Below are 16,673 nucleotides of genomic sequence, written 5' to 3'. Positions count from 1 at the left end.
GGTATATAAGATTCGGCACAGCTGAATATAGCTCTCTTACTTGTTTTAAAATCGGTTTAAAATAAAGTTTTTTTTTAATTTCTTTGTATTAAATAAGCACGACTTACATCTTACAAATCTTACCACAGTTTGAAAATTTAAACCTATTCAATGACCTCTATAACTTAACTTTAACCTTAAACGTTGATGATCAATATATTTAATAAATCAACAACTCAAACAGTACCCATTAAACTGATAAACAAAATCGAAAGTGTAAATATCCGAAATCAGAATTGTTTTCAATTTTAAACAACGACCTTCTCAGAAAGTTAAATTATTTTCAAATGTACAGTAAGGAATTTGTTTACTTAGTTTTTTTATAAAATTCTTAATGCAAATATACAATTGCACTGCTACATATCTGTTCAAAAATCTTGCAAAATATCAACGTAATTTGTTCCAAAGGGAGATGGAAAGCGTTATTGACGTACATACTTATTTTAAATATGAATAAACATGCATAATTTTGTCACTATCGATGAACTCGCTAAAAACAAATTTCGATTCAAGTTCCTGATAAGAGGTACAACGAAATTAGCTCCTTAACACTGAAATCGTTTTGTTCTCACTTTTGAATGGTTTTAATTAGATGTTTTCGTTTCAAATAATATGCCTATAAAGATTAATGGAATTTTCAGAAAAAAAATTCTTATGCACTTGAAGAAATCGCAAAAAAGAGATAACAACTGAGGTGTTCAGTTTCTGCTTAACTGGATATAAGTTTCAGCGATCTTTGATTGGATGAATTCAAAATTGGGTTTCTTTAGGCCGGACCTAAGTTTTAGAGAACTTAAACTGGACGCCAACATGAAATCTTTATATTGCGGATTCTCACGATTTTCTGAAGAATTACATTTGCCTATTTATTGGTTATTAATCCATCTTACTGCTTGAACATTTTACTTGCTTTATTCAGAACCAAACATTGCTTTTAAATTAAATCAATATCTTTTTATTCCGGATACTCATGAAATTCTTATCCAAATTTGTTACTTCTACAAATTCTTCAGGAAATTTCGGAAGTTTTAAACTGCAGAGTTGATAATCTTGAAACGCAAGTCAGCAACTTTGACAAAAAGCTGTTCGACCTAGAGAATGTCAAAGAAATACAAGTCAAAGTCGTTGATAAAAAGCTGTCCGATTTAGAGAAAGATGGCGATAAAAAACAGCATGATCTTGAAATAAAGATGAATAATCTTCAATGCCAAGATGGACCGGTACGAAATATTCCGGAAATCTTTAGTAAAGCAAAGGCAGCACATCTTTTTATGTGTTCAAGTTCCAGTTTGATACAGTTACCAAGATAAATTAATGGAACAATGAAGATAAAGCTACAGAGTTGATTTTGGCCTTGAAAGGAAGTGCAGTTGAAGTTCTGGAATTCGTACCAATAAGCTGCTGGAATAATTATGAAGGGATAATGTCTGCTCTGCAACGTATGGTAGCGAACTCAAGAAACAAATATAACGAATGGAATTACGTGGTAGAGTGCAGAAAGCCAATGAGACGCTGCAGGACTTCGCGATGGATATTGAACGTTTGGTAAACATGTTTTATCCAAACAATAACCATCTGATGGATCAATTTAAGATTTTCTCACTTCATTATCTTGGCATAAATCAAGCATTATGTGCCTCAATGAAGTCTTCGTTTGAAGAAACTGTCTCATTCGCATTGGCACAAGAAATCGCCAAGATAATCTCTACACAGCAAAGATGTGAGGTGTCAGATATTGAAGTTGTTGCTGAGAAGATCAGAAATATGGTGAACGCTGTAATGGGTGTCCCGATAGACTAGTCGATAGTGTGCTGGACTATTAATCTGAGGGTTGCGGGTTCGATTCCCGCCAGAGACTCTTGGTGTATCTGCAGACAAGCAAAACGCTTCGCAGTTTGTGTTTGTTTAAAAAAAAATTAGATGATTAGCATAGCTGGGCTAGAATTAATTGTTAAAACTGCGGTAAAGTCGGTCACATTCTGCGTAACAGCAAAGCTCCAATTAAGCGAAAACGGAAAGGAGGAAACAGGAATAATGTAAAACATGGTCATGTGGACACACTGTCACGACCGCCTTGCAACCATGAGATCAAACAGTGTACAAAGGTCGAATAAAAGGAATTCGTCATTAATGTTTGACTGATGCGAGCGGATTCCAGTAACGGTTGGTGTCTGGCGCTAAGAAATAACCCTGTTAAATGGCTGACTATACCGTATATGAGAAAGTGCCGACGGCTAATCGGCGAGAAATATAATTGCAGTGCCGTCCTCTACAATCAACGAATTATTGAAGGATTCCCATGAGGGTCCCAGTAGTGTTCATCTCGGTGCGACAACAACTCTACAAAAGAAAATTTATATTGCTTCATATTTATATTTATTTTGCTTCAAAATGTTGGGATAGACAAATTTGTCCATTTTGCCATCGACAAAATGCAAATTGCATTCTCCGGCACTCAATATGCAGCCCCAAAAAATTGAGAAAGGCAGGGTTGCGTCTTATCACCTTTACTTTTCAACGTAGTTTTGGATACCGTAATGAGGAACATAATATGTAACAGAAGAGGGATCACGTGGGATTTTAATGGCCGTCTTTCCGATCTTGACTAGGCAGACGAAATATTTCTACTCACACAAAATTATTCAGATATGGTAGAAAATTTGAAAAAGGATAAATATAGAATAAATATACCAAAAATAAAGGTAATAAGAATCAACTCTTCGTGCAGCATACCGTTCTTCAAGACGTGAACCAGTTCTGCTATCTTGGTGGTATCCTAACTGTCACGGGCGGATCTTCGGATGATGTCTCCAACTGTACCATGAAAGCCAGACAATCAATCAGCTAACAACAGTATGGAAGTCACCATCCCTCGCCATTAGCACAAAAATCAGAATTTTCAATTCGTGCGTTAAGTCTGTGCTATTATACGGATGCGAAACATGGAACACAGCTCCGGGAGGTCTCAATACCATGCAAGTTTTTATAAACAGGTGTCCCAGAAGAATACTGCGAATCTTCTGGCCCAACACTATTTCGAGGATTTATTTTAGTTAGATTTACTTTTATTAAAGCTATTCAAAGGATTTTGAAAATCTAGTTCAAAAATTTTTTTTAACACTTTCGAATTTTCCAATTATTCTCCAACATTTTCTAAGTGTATTTTGTTTTGTACTCAGTACATACATATAAAAATATTTTGATTAATTATCGTGGTTCTGCGTTTTAATGATTAGAACCGTTATTCAATGATGTTTGTTTTGTTATTGTTTTATTATATATTTCGTATAACGGCAATCAAATACAGAATTACGAAGATGGGTGACGATTTCTGCGCTCTTCAATTTAAAAGATTGCGCTATAAAAATGCCGCATTTCCGTCGTGACTATTTCAAAAGTGTATTTGAACTGTAAGGTTTAACAACGGTGCATTACTAAAAGAATTCAATTACATACTTAGAAAAAAAAAATAAAAATAAAAAGTTCGAAATAAAAAAATAAATAAAAATGCGTTTATTACAAGAGGTAAATCAAATGCTCAAGCTCAAGTGTTTAAGTTTAAAAGTAAACCAAAAAAAAAAATAATACAAATTTTACCATTCCCTAGCACCAAATTGATTTTATTGATCCTTCGGAATTAATGCGGCCAGAACCCTCGTTTGCCGACAAAAGCCTTTCAAAATTCCGCGATTACAGTGTAGACGAAACCGATCCGCTTAAAGAACGTGTACGTCAAACCTACCGCCTTATGCACTTGAATCAAACAGTGGATTTTGTTCAGGGACGCCGTCAAAAATGGTTGCAATTCAATACCATGAAAGCTACAGTACGTGAGGCTCTCGAGAAACTCAACGATTTAATTGATGAATCCGATCCCGATATTGATTTACCCAATATTGTACATGCCTTCCAAGCGGCCGAGAGAGCACGTGAAGAATTTCCCGATTTCGATTGGTTGCACTTGACTGCTTTAATTCATGATTTAGGCAAAATAATGGCTTTCTATGATGAACCTCAGTGGTGTGTAGTGGGCGATACTTTCCCTGTCGGCTGTGCCTGGGGTGATAGTATTGTCTATCGCAAGGATAGTTTTGAGGGTAATCCTGATGGTGTTAATCCCCAGTACAATACCAAATATGGCATGTATGAGCCTCATTGTGGCGTGGATAATCTTTTGATGTCTTGGGGTCATGATGAGTACATGTATCAGGTGTTGAAACACAATAAGACAAAATTACCCGATATTGCCTGTAAAATTATACGTTTCCATTCGTTTTATCCATGGCATAATGGTGGTGACTATCACCACTTGGCTAAGCCAGAGGATGAGGAGACTAAAAAATGGGTGCTAATATTCAAGTAAGTATTAAAAAGGAAACAATTTACAATCACAATAGTTTGTTAAATGTGTAATTCGGAATTAAAAAATGTCAGCCATTCATTTCTTAAATCCATTCCCTAAATCTACTTATTTAGCTTCATTTAAAGGCTTTTATTTAAATTGAATTCATTTGTCGTTGAATTAATTCATAACAATACATTCAAACTTTGAATTATTCAAATCTAATACAAATTGAATAAAAATCTAATTTGTAGTACAAAGGAATTAAGCCTATGAATTAATTCATAATGAATTCATTAACGGAATGGTTAAGAGAATTCATTCTTTCGAACCTTTGAATGTTATAATTTTTCGTATGCGTTCGTACAAGTCATTCAAAATGCACAAATTCGAATAAATTTATGAAAAAATTTTCGTTTTTAAACCGAATTCACATTAATTTTGATGTTCTGCAAATCAAATCCAAATGACTTACATGTTTTACATTCGCACAAACTAGTTTTTTATTTTGGTTTCAAAATTTGTACGGCATTCACGATTTATGCAGTTGTTGTACTTATCAACATTTGTGAGATTTTCCCCATCTTGAAAGACGCATATATTTGGCTGCTGTTTATTTTTAGGCTTATATGAAGCCAGTCATAATCTTAGATATCTTATGCAGCCCAAAACATAATTAGAAATTTCTGAAATTCAATTGTAAATTTCTGAAATATAATTGGAAATGGTGTAGTTCATATTAGACTCTATAGAATTTCTTAACAATCACAATATTGTTCTTCAGAACTAGTTCTAGAAGTAGTTGCGATATCAATAGTTCTATGAATTTTATCAAAGAATCTGAAAAAATTCTAGTTATAGTCGTTCTAGAAATTTTCTGTTATTAATTTCATATTTTCTTTTTTCTATTTTCAGTCGTTATGATTTATACACCAAAAGTGAAAAGGTACCCGATATTGAAGCTCTTTGGCCCTACTATCAATCTTTAATAGATAAATACTTGCCCGGAGAATTGGAGTTTTAAATTATTGTAGAATTTAACATAAAATTTAAACTATTATTGGTAATATAAAATAATATAGAACAGAATTTAGAAATAATTTTTCATACAAATATAAACAATTATAAAATCTTAGTTATATACAGCTGGTATATTAAGAAAACTGTGATTTAATATACAAATAAATAAGAAAAATAACACTAAATATTAATGAATTTTATTTTATATTTTACTTTATTTACATATTTATGTAACTGCCTAAAACAATTTAAACAACATTTTACGTATTTTTTTTATCTTTAAATTTTGTTTTTAGTATAAAGTCTAAATACTTAAAAATTAAAAAAACTTTCTATATGTGTGTATGTATGTATGTATATATTTATATAAAAAAGAACTTTATATATATATATATCCCCGGAAGTATTTATGATATGGGGTGTACGGAAGTACGCTTTCGTTAGGTAAAAAGTAATTTTTTTTAAACAAAACAATTGTAAGATTCCACTGGTGTGTTTTGGTAAATTTAATCATATCTATGTGAACGACTCTTATCTTTATGGGAACGACTATAACTGCTGCTGTAATTGCTGCGACTGGGCGTGTGCGAAGATCGTTTACGTTGTTGCCTCTCCCTCTCCCTTTCCCGTTCGCTGATGGCTTGTTTGTAATATTCATCATGGTTATTGCTACGTGATCTGCTTCGGCGTCTATGTCTCTCACTGTGATGGCTTTGATGATGACTACGTGAACGTGATCGCGAACGTGTACGCGTTTTGGAACGTGAACGTTTTTTTGATTTCTTTTTACTTTTAGAGGATTTTTTTGTTTTGGATTTTTTCGATTTATGAGATTTTGATTTAGATCTATGGGATCCTCTCTCCCCTTCGTTCTCCTCATCTTCATCGTATTCATTGTTCGAGGACAATATGGATTCGGTTGAAGGTGTGCGCTTATCATGTTTACGATAATGTCTACGTGTTAGTGTAGACGTTATTAAAATATCTTTGGATATTGATCGAGAGCGACGTTTACTGTACATTTCTCTGGGTTTAATTTCGCTTATTAATTCCACTTCATCATCATCGGACACATTAACGGTGGCGGTTTTATGTTGTGCCAACTCTTTGGATTTTGTAGAAATGTGCGGCGGCGATGGAGGCGTTGGTGTGACCAGTTTATTTTCGAGTTTTGAATCCAATTCATCATCGCTATTGGGTCCATAGGACGTAATAGGTATGGAGTGCACCGAAACTTCTGAATCATCACTATTATTGCCCTCATCCTCGTTATTTGATTTGGGTTTCTTGGTTGGATCAGCTTCGGAATCGTTGTCAGTCTTTGAAACAACTGTAGGTAAGAGAAGGGTAGAGAATTTTTATTAGAAAAACTTTTGAATTAAATAAATATTTATTTACACCAACGTACCTTTAATTTGATTTAAAAATGCCATGGCTTTGCGCTTACGCTCCAATTGTAATTGTTTTTCCTTCGATATTAAGCCACCAAGTTTTTCACGGGCAATTTGGGCCAATTTATCTTTAACTTTTTCTTCAGCTAAAAGAAAAATAATATTGTTTATTAAAGAGTAACGTAACTGAGTGACTGACTGATACAACATCGTCCAGCCCTAATTATTTGTTATCCACAACAGAAAAAATATACTGAATCATTAGATTAATAATAAATTCGTTTATCAAAACCAAAACTAATTAACTTTTCTAGTAAAACATAACTGAAAGTTCTTTGATAATCTTTTAATCCTCATACCTTTTTTTAATTCCTTATGACGCTGCTGTTGCTGCTGTTCAAATAAAGCATTTCGTTCCGCTTCTGTTTTCGAAGTGTTGGAAGTGCTGGTGGTTATAGCCACTGCGGGATTTGTTAATTTGTTTGGAAATTTATCTGATTCATAGCATGTGCTTAAGGATTTTATGCTACTATTAGTAGTACTAGTTGTACTGGCAAGGGGGGTTTGGCGTAAAGCTAAGGTAGCAGCTAATTGAGCATTTCTAGCCATTAGCTGGGACTCTACCAATTGTATGGCCTTTTGTACATGTTCGGGTACATGGCGCTGGGTACCGGCAGCTGATGTATTTGTTTTTGGTTTATCCTCTTCATCACTGTGTTCTTGGGGTAAAGCGGGTTGTTGAAGTGTTACATTGGCCACATTTTCTTCCTTAGTTTTAATGGAAAATGATACGGGATCTGTAATAAGTACAATTAAACATATAATTTGAATTGTGTATAATTTATTTTTAATAAAACCTACTTGTTGCTGCTGACGCCGCAGTTTTATCACCACTTAAACCTTTTTTACTTAAAAGCGCTTCCGCCACTTCTTTGGCTTTACGTTTCTTTTGTTCTTTAGAGGCTGCATTGGAATCTCCGGTTATTTTGTACATATAATAGGGATAATATTCATTATCGGGCAGCAGAAAGGTAAAACGTTCTACGGATTTACTGCGCAACGTTTCCTCAAATTGTCGTCCATTTTTTATAACATACACTGCAGTTTTGTCGATAATATTTTGTAAACTTTCTGGTGGCAATGGAAATTCTAATTTCGGTGGTGTTTTCTCTTTAGCCTCCTCAACCGTTTCCTCTTCTGTCTCCGAATCCGACGAGTAATTTTGGGCCAAAGCCAAAGCACTGGAATTCTTTAAGATCTCCACTTTGGGCTGGGAATCATTTAAATTATCACCACTGCTTTGTGTAACCGTCATATTGGAATTAGAATTATCATCTTGTTCGGTAATAAAGGTGGCACCATTGTACTGCAACAGAACTGGCGTTAAGGAAGGTGAATTATTTGCACTTTCCTGCTGTGAAGCCAAACTTTGCCTGGAACTTTCATCGTGCAGTTCGGACAGTGGTACACCCTTGATTTTACTTATCAACTGTGTGTAGGCACAATCAGCTGAGGGTTTGTATTTAATGGTGGGCACTGTTACAACTGGTTTTACCACCACATTTTCCACACTGACCAGTGTATTGCCATTGGCATTATCAGTGTCTTTGTTGTCTTTTTCTTTGGCTTCGGTATGTTGTGGATATGTCCCATCTTTAATGGAACTAACCACATATTTATAGTACGGATTGAGTATGGAATTTCGAGACAAGAACTCAAATTGTGCATTATTTGATTGTTTGGCTTTTAAGAGAATTTCCATTTGTACACCTTGAGAGGCTATAAATCGAGCGGTTTTCTCGATTATAGCATGTTGTTTCATTGTTTCAGGCTAAAGGATTAGGAGTGATAAGGAAAATTGTAGTAATGTTTAAAATTTAATCGAAAACTGTTTGAGTTTAAAAAAAATTTAACGCACGACTTGTTAAATGTAGCTTTAAGGAACAAAACTCTAAAATATTTTTAAAAAGAACCCAGATATTTTAATTTTCAAATGACTGTCCATTTAGAAGTAACAGATTTATTCCAGCTTTTTTCAGTTTCCAACTTTGCACGCCATAGAAATTCGCATCAGTCAAAATCGGAAAAATATTTTTATTGAACCAAAATTTTGGTTTAACCAACGCACGATATCACTGCGGTAGGAAAATGCCCTCAGTATACTAAGTCGGTGGAGTACTGTCAATGAACTGAATGTGAACCCAAGCAAAACTGATCTAGGAATTACAAGATTCTTTATTTCTCGCTACCCCGACTATCGGACAGCGTAAAACACTTGGGTGTTGTTCTGGATAGTAAACAAAGTTGCTCTTTATAATATTAAACTGAATCCATGTGGATGATTGGGCGAAAAAAGGCGCCAATATTCCCGACGGAGACATAGACTACCTATGCGGGATTCCGTTATCTAATTGCAAGCTGCAAATTGGTTCATTTTACTATGAGCTCGCTCAGACAAGATGGGGAAGTTAACCAACCTGTATGATTATCAGCATAATATAGTCCCGACTAAACCGAGGTCGGACAACATATCTTCATGGCCTGACACGTTCACAATTAAGCAATGTAGTGTTGATAACCGGACACCGAATATTTGGCAACCATGCGAGGAGACTTGGACTTTCCTATAACGATTTCTGTAGAAGCTATCAAAATGAAGAGGAGGATGAGGCCATTTTTCATCTTCTTTGTCGTTGCCCGGCATTAGAAGATCTACGCATATGGTTTCTGGGAAATCATTCCTTAAATAGTCTTTCTGAGCTATCGGACATCAAGTTAGAATGCATCAATGTCTTTATTAGGAATGGCTACTAAAGCCAGACACGGAAGTCTGCACGGAGTGACCTAGTATCCATCAAATGGCTGGTGCTTACTATTCCTCACTTCTCCTCTTCTGACACCATCACCTTTCTTTCTTCTACACCATTATTCTATCTGACTTTCCCCTTCTATCTTCCTCTGCTTCTGGCCCCCTTTTATTTCTACTTTCAGGTAACACACAGGGACCTGCTATAAGGACACATGTGAGCTGCTAACATTTTTTTCATTAAAAATTTTTTCCCCCCTAAAAGTTTGTTTTCACCAAAATTTTTTTCCCTCAAAATTGTTTTCAATCCTTATGTTTGGTTAGGCGCGGATCCAGTGGGGGTGAAATATGAAATTTCCCCCCCAAAACCGAAAAGTTTTCATATAAAAAAAGGAATAAAAAGAAAAATGTAGAACAAATTTTAATTTCCCCCCCCCCAAATGTTTTACCTGGATCCGCGCCTGTCTTTGGTGAAGGGTATAGCTTAATTACTTTTAATTTATTCGCTATTTATCATCTGGTATTTTTATGTTAGTAAAATGTAAAGCTTTCTGGAGCTCTCCGAAGACCTAGAATGTATAAGCTGGACATACTTTTAATATGTCTACTACACTAGTTATAATATATTTGAATTCTTCTCACCAATTGCATTCCATCTGGCACCTGAAAATTGTACGGCAATTGAAAAGCTTGTTCAGCTTCTTCACATGTTGGTGAATTGAAAAACTCCTCACGATTTGGACCAATTTGTTGTGACGGATCATAGGCAAACCCAACTTGACTGTAACTACTGCCATTTGTTTCCTGTTGCAGACGTTTCAATTCCTCCTCTATATCCATATGTTCACACAAAAAAATGCACGTTGTTTAACCAAAGCCAAAATAAACCCAAAAAAAGTGTTAGAAGAAAGATAAAAAAAAACAAAATAAGTTTTCCAACATTGAACCATGATCTAAGAATACAACAGAAATGTTGTCGGCAAGAAAAAAATCTAAAAAATTTATATTATAAAATCTTATAGTTCATAATAATAATAATGATGATTTTTTTTTTCAAATAGAATTTTATAGCTAAAGTTGAAGCAGCCATTTTTAATATACAATTATTTTATAAGTCTCTCCTGTATAAGTCTCAGGGCCTCAAAACAGTTTCTTAATAAATCTGTAAATATATATTAGCATGAATAAAAAAATGTATAGATATTTACCTGTGGCGGAAAGTAACAATTAAATCCTTAAAGTGTCAATTTAAGCCTAAAGCTTTTAAAAAGCTTTCTTTTAACTAATAGGCTTTATTACATAGTCTTTTTAAAATCCTTTCGTGGTTAATAGTTTACTTACGTGTAGCATTTTCTTTATATGTTTGTTTTTTTTCTTAAGGAATTTGTAATTTTATTATATCACTTTATTTAAAAGCAAAATTTATGTTTATATTACAAAAAATATAGTAGTCAAAGTAAGTTAGGAGCTTTTTGCAAGTCTCCCTAACAATATAGGTCATAGTAATTTGTTTTTTTTTTTTTTTGTTTTTGTTTGTTTAAAACAAATATATAATGCAAAATTTTGGCCAACTTACCCTGTTTGGTTATGACATCTTCCTCATTGCTGTATAAGAATAAATAACGCTCTTCTTCGCACAACTGCTCGGCTCTTTGTTCTTCGGCCGTCAGGTAATCTAAACGGTTGCCATAACCTCCCGGTGGTGGCTCATAGGGGGTTAAATCATACAAAGCACCACGCACATCATATCTGATATTTTTGCAAATGGAACGAACGAACATGTACGAGTACATATTTTTTTGATTGCATGATTTTTGTGTTTTTCAACAATTTTTGATTTTTATTTTATTTTGAATTTGATTTGGTTTGGTTTTTTTGTTAAGTGAAGGGCGTTCGTTTAACACGTATGGAAAGAAGAAATAATAGTTTACAAAATAAAATTAAAATCATAGTCAAAACAAGAGGAACAAGAAATCATTAACAAAAAAAATATATGAAACTATTTACATTTTCATCTTTAAGGTTTTTTTTTTGTTTTTGTTTAAATAACAACCTTAACTTTTGGGAGTTTTTTTGGTAAATTCATTAAAATTATTAAGATATACATACCATTTTACGATTCATTAGTTTTGGCTTTAAAAATCGGTTCATACGAGTAAATCCAAAACAAAAAATAAGTTTTTTTTTAATACAAAAAAATGTAAACTAATAACGGCATTTTTAATTAAAATGTTTCTAGTTTTGAGATTTTCCTTTAGGCACAGTAGACACGACTTCTTGATGAGAGTGTGGTTTGGTTGGTTTTCTTAAAGACTAATCTAACTTTTTCAAAAAGAAAGTATGTTGCTAAAACCAACGTTGAAATTTGATTTTTTATTTTATATATTTGTTTAATGTATTTTCCGAAAAAATATTAAAAAGCATTTTGAAAAATGTACTTTTGTAAAAAACTTTTAATAAAAAAATCTTGCAATCAATTCTTTGTTTGAAAAAGCTTTTTTATGAGTAAAGCTCTTTATTAAATTTATGAAAAATAGTTTAAAAAAAGTTTTTGTGAAAAACTCGCTTAAAATACTTTTTTGTAAAAAAAAATATTCTTGTGAAAATACTGTTTTATACGAAAAAATAGTTTTCTACTAAAATTAAAATTGCTTTCATGCATCGATCGATCTTTTGGTCGCTCTCCTGCTGTAAATCACTCATACAGCGTAAATTGATTCTAGTCCTCTCAGCTTAGATGGTCTAGTTTGACAAATTGCTCGATATCAAGGCTCACATGGCCCGTTTGTGACCATCGTAGGTAAATGCGTACTTACAGGGCACTGCTTAATTGGTGCGCATGCTAGGAGACTGAACCCTCCATATAATTACTTCTGTAGAAGTTGTCATGATGAAGACGAGGAGGAAACAGTTGAACATCACCTCTATCTTTGCCCTGCTCTATCGGGGGCACGGACTACGACAATGGGTAGTCCTTTTATGCACGGCCTAGCAGATCTATCGAGTGTGGATGTTATGAATGTGGATTCGTTTATTCGTTCATGAAGTTGCTTCGGCATCGAACCGCATTCCGACATGTGAACGACCTCTTGAGGACCTGAACATGATCCTTAGGGTATCACAAAGGGACAACTTTATGGACCCAAGTAAGCTCATAATACTGGCTGCCTTTATAACTTAAAACCTTTTTAAGTTGTTTGTGACATCGAATTAATCAATACAAGGAAATAAAAGAAAATCGGGGAAACTTTTGTCGGGAAATTTATTTATAAGTTTTATTCTTAAAGTTACAGTATTATTACTGAACAGATAAAATAGATTCGTTGTGATATTTTTTTTTTTTGAATTATACAATAAGGTTTTTTTTTGATACTAGCAACAGAAAATCAATTGACACAGATTTAAATAAACGAATTTATTACCACAATCAAAAATTTTCGGCTTCAAGAGAAAGATTCTGTATGTAATTTAGACTGAATCATTTGATTTCTAATTCAGGTTAAAAAATATTATTCCCGATTTTGACATATTCTCGGTCCGAATTTTATGAAGTTAGCGGAGATATTTATGTATCAATCACGTATGTTACGTTATTTGGAGCCTCCGGAAAGTTGATTTCAACATACTGACGTCAGGGCTATATTGACTCCGATATCTAAAGGTTCTTTCATTAAATTAAATGTTCATTATCTTTAAATTTAAATAAAACAAAGAATATCACACAATATCGTCGACATTTTTTATTCGTTTGAATGGCTTATCGATGCTATTATGTATGGAATAACATCCAGTAAATGTCCGGTGGGGCTATCATGAGTGGCGCGCATCCGATAACTCTGGGGCATAAATCAGGGCGCTGTGATTTGTGGCTTATTCGCATAGACCTGCGGCCTTAGGAAATATCACAAAAAAAAGTCTAACGGCGTACAATTGCTCGATTCCTTCAGAATGTCTAAAGTGACATGAGCTGTCTGGCACGTATCGCCGTTCTGTTGAAACCACATGTCGTTGGTGTACATATCATCAAAGTCAAGCCTAATGAAGTGGGTAATCATCGACCTATAGCGCTAGCCATTGACGGTGAGACTGTCCAACGCTCATTCTCACAGAAATATGGACCGATGACGCCAAAAGGAATGACAAACTTATATGCCTTTTCTGGGAATGAAGAAAGTCCGGGAAATTAGGAACCCACCCTACCTCTAACAACTGAAAACCAAATTGGGATTCTTTTTTTACGTTTCCACGATTATTGGATCTTCGCTCCTGGAAGTTTTACCCCAGGAAACAACTTTCGACCACAGTTTAGCATTTACAACAACCAACCAACCAAACAATTTTTCCAATATGTTCCTCAATAAGGATTACTAGTTTTAAAACGTTCACTCCTCCACTGCCAAACAATATTTACCATTAAATACAACCTATATTTGCAGAATTTTTTAAAATTGCCTCTTTTTACAGATCTTTTAAAAACTCAAATCTTATGCTGTAAATTATTAGAAATGATTATGATTTTGCCTAAAAAAAATAAAATACATACATATTTCACTAAAAATAACTTATGAAACAAAAGAAATACATTAGGAAAACTTATTTTATACAAAAAGTTACATATATGCGTTTGCAGCTTATATTTTGTTAGACACTAGTATAGTATTTAGTTAAAAAAAGTATGTACGTATATTTAAGAAACAAATATTAACCTGTCAATCTTTAGATTATTATCCCCCATCCAGGGTATTAAATGTTTGCCCTGATCAATGTCACGGGCTTTGCCATCATCGCGAAATACTTTGCAGGCATAACCAAATACCAATAAATCAACATGACGCACTTCATTGGCATTGGTCGTACTAGACAATAAGGATGAACCGGACGAGGAGCCATTTACTTTGCGTAAAATGCCATTTACTGCATTCACGCCTCCGATATTGCTGCTGTTGCTGCCAATATTTCCAGCATTGGCTGTGGCATATTCATGTCGTGTATTATAATTGTGCCGTGTATTAAATGGCATATTTTATGATTTTTTTTACGAATTAATTTATAAAACTATTAAATGCTTTTGTAGGCATTAATTTATTTATATATTTGCAAATTTTTTCAATTATTTCACATGAACAAACAATTTTTTTCTGAATTTTTTCTCAAATTGGCTAATTTATCACAACAGAGCTGTTAACAATGATGTTAATATTATTTCATAAAAAACGCTAAATGTTTACCAAAAATCGCCAGGAAATTTCAGATTTCAACCACATACAGCCATATCTAAATAAGAGTAATAAACATTAATTATTTGTCAAAAATTGAGGTATAAATCAAGATCGGCGAAAATGCTTGCATTTTAATAATTTTGATAATTAAGCACAAAAACTCTCTCTCTCTCAGTTTAGGAGTTATAAGAATTTAAAGTCAATATACATAATAGTAAATTTTTCATATATTTAGAAATTGACATGATCATTATGGGTATCATTGAATAGTGCTTAAAAATACATTTTATATGATATATAATATGGTACTGTTCATTAACATTGTGAACAAAAAACGCATTTTAAACTGGGATCTTGATTTATTCCCACAATGTTTATGGTAATAAGAACATAATTTATGGGGTAAATGGGAAAGGGTTATCTAAAATGATCATCCTTTAATTCTGTCACTTTTTAGTTTTCATATAGATTGGTAGATTTTTCGCTAAAACATGAAATATTTCATACAAAATCGCTAGATTTGAAATGAAATTTAGCATTACTTATTTTCTTTGGCTGTGTTTAGTAAGCATACAAAATTGAACAGCATATAACAGTTAGCTGGCAACTGTTATACACAACATCTGTTCTTTAACAGCTCTGTTTTTGTTATTAATAAACAAAAGTAAACAATAATTTTTTTTTACACGTGAAGTATTTTTGTTTATGTTTAGAAAAACCACAATTTAATAATCTTAATGATTTAATTTTAAAATAATGTCTCAGTCTAAATCTAAACATTATTTCCAAGGTAAAGAATGTTTCAGTCGCATGAATTTTCTATATCAAGCCTCCTTACTAATGGCTGGCAAAAATAATACACTATCCTCCTATTATGGTGAACTTTGTAAAAATGTTGGAAAAAAGTCGGTTTTAAGAATGTAAGTTGGATTATAACATAATTTTAATGATAATTATATTTACTACATAAAGCACTTTCTTTTTAGAGATCCCACTGTAAAACGTGACTTCTGTAAACGCTGCTCTTTGGCCCAAAAACCGGGACTAACTAGCGAGTTAAGTGTTAAAAGTATGCGAAAGAAAAAAAGAAAACACAAATCAATAGAACACTTGGATAAAGATGCCCAGATGCAGCTGGCTTGCAAATTATGCGGTTATCAAAGAAATTTTAATGTTAATGAAGAATATAAATTTTGGTTAGAAAATCCTGAATCTGTGGCAGAGGTGTACATCATTAAGACTGAGGAAAAGCAGAGCAACAAGACTAACAATTCAAATGATAAAACAGATAAGACTAGAGATAAAGATTGAGAGTTATATAATAAACGCAATAAAACGGGGGCTACCTTAAATGGCCCTTCAAAATATATAAGACTCTGATGTCATGTTTTCATTTGAGACAAAGTTGCAAAAAAGTCACTAGTTTTAAAAAGTTTACTCTATGAATGAGTTTGACATCTACAGAAAGGGTGTCAAACATTAATGTATAAAAACCCGTGGAACAAATAGTTTATATTTTCATATTGTTTTCTTTTTATATTCATATTTTTGTATTGCCGGTCTTTGGCCGTACGAAGGGACTTAAAACTCTGGGGTGTATCAAACACCGGCTTCGCTAAAATCACTATATCTGTATATCAAAATTTCATAAAATATGAACATTCAATTTTAATATTTTTAGTATTTTCTTGCTTAATAAATATCTCAAAAGTTTGACGTCCTGGAATTTTTTCAATAATTTTTCAAGTTTCCCGAAGTTAAACAACATAAAATAACACCTTGTAAACTAGTGTTACTAATTTTAAATTTGTTTTACAACCCTGTTTTCTTTTTTAAACATACTAAACACATTTTAT

General features: G+C 33.2%; 3 protein-coding genes across 3 annotated transcripts; 2 read left to right on the top strand and 1 right to left on the bottom strand.

Annotated features, from left to right (window-relative positions):
• The first annotated feature begins 3,404 nt into the window (after window positions 1–3,404).
• Miox (Myo-inositol oxygenase) lies at window positions 3,405–5,582 on the top strand. The gene is made up of 3 exons (XM_065509881.1): window positions 3,405–3,564; window positions 3,647–4,398; window positions 5,297–5,582. The coding sequence occupies exons 1-3, from the start codon at window positions 3,547–3,549 to the stop codon at window positions 5,403–5,405; spliced, it is 879 nt and encodes a 292-aa protein (XP_065365953.1). The 5' UTR covers window positions 3,405–3,546; the 3' UTR covers window positions 5,406–5,582.
• A 10-nt stretch (window positions 5,583–5,592) lies between these two features.
• On the bottom strand, window positions 5,593–14,733 carry su(w[a]) (suppressor of white-apricot). The gene is made up of 7 exons (XM_065509880.1): window positions 14,305–14,733; window positions 11,175–11,347; window positions 10,241–10,428; window positions 7,654–8,623; window positions 7,152–7,589; window positions 6,810–6,938; window positions 5,593–6,731 (listed from the first exon to the last, which is right to left on the bottom strand). The coding sequence occupies exons 1-7, from the start codon at window positions 14,616–14,618 to the stop codon at window positions 5,908–5,910; spliced, it is 3,036 nt and encodes a 1,011-aa protein (XP_065365952.1). The 5' UTR covers window positions 14,619–14,733; the 3' UTR covers window positions 5,593–5,907.
• A 766-nt stretch (window positions 14,734–15,499) lies between these two features.
• On the top strand, window positions 15,500–16,163 carry Rpp21 (ribonuclease P protein subunit Rpp21). Its single transcript, XM_065509103.1, has 2 exons — window positions 15,500–15,737; window positions 15,804–16,163. Exons 1-2 carry the CDS (start codon window positions 15,574–15,576, stop codon window positions 16,126–16,128), a joined length of 489 nt encoding a protein of 162 aa, XP_065365175.1. The 5' UTR covers window positions 15,500–15,573; the 3' UTR covers window positions 16,129–16,163.
• The last annotated feature ends 510 nt before the right edge of the window (window positions 16,164–16,673 follow it).

The sequence above is a fragment of the Calliphora vicina genome, chromosome 4, assembly GCF_958450345.1.
Source record: "Calliphora vicina chromosome 4, idCalVici1.1, whole genome shotgun sequence".
In the NCBI taxonomy this organism is placed as follows: domain Eukaryota; kingdom Metazoa; phylum Arthropoda; class Insecta; order Diptera; family Calliphoridae; genus Calliphora; species Calliphora vicina.
This window is presented reverse-complemented; position numbering and strand designations above follow the sequence as displayed.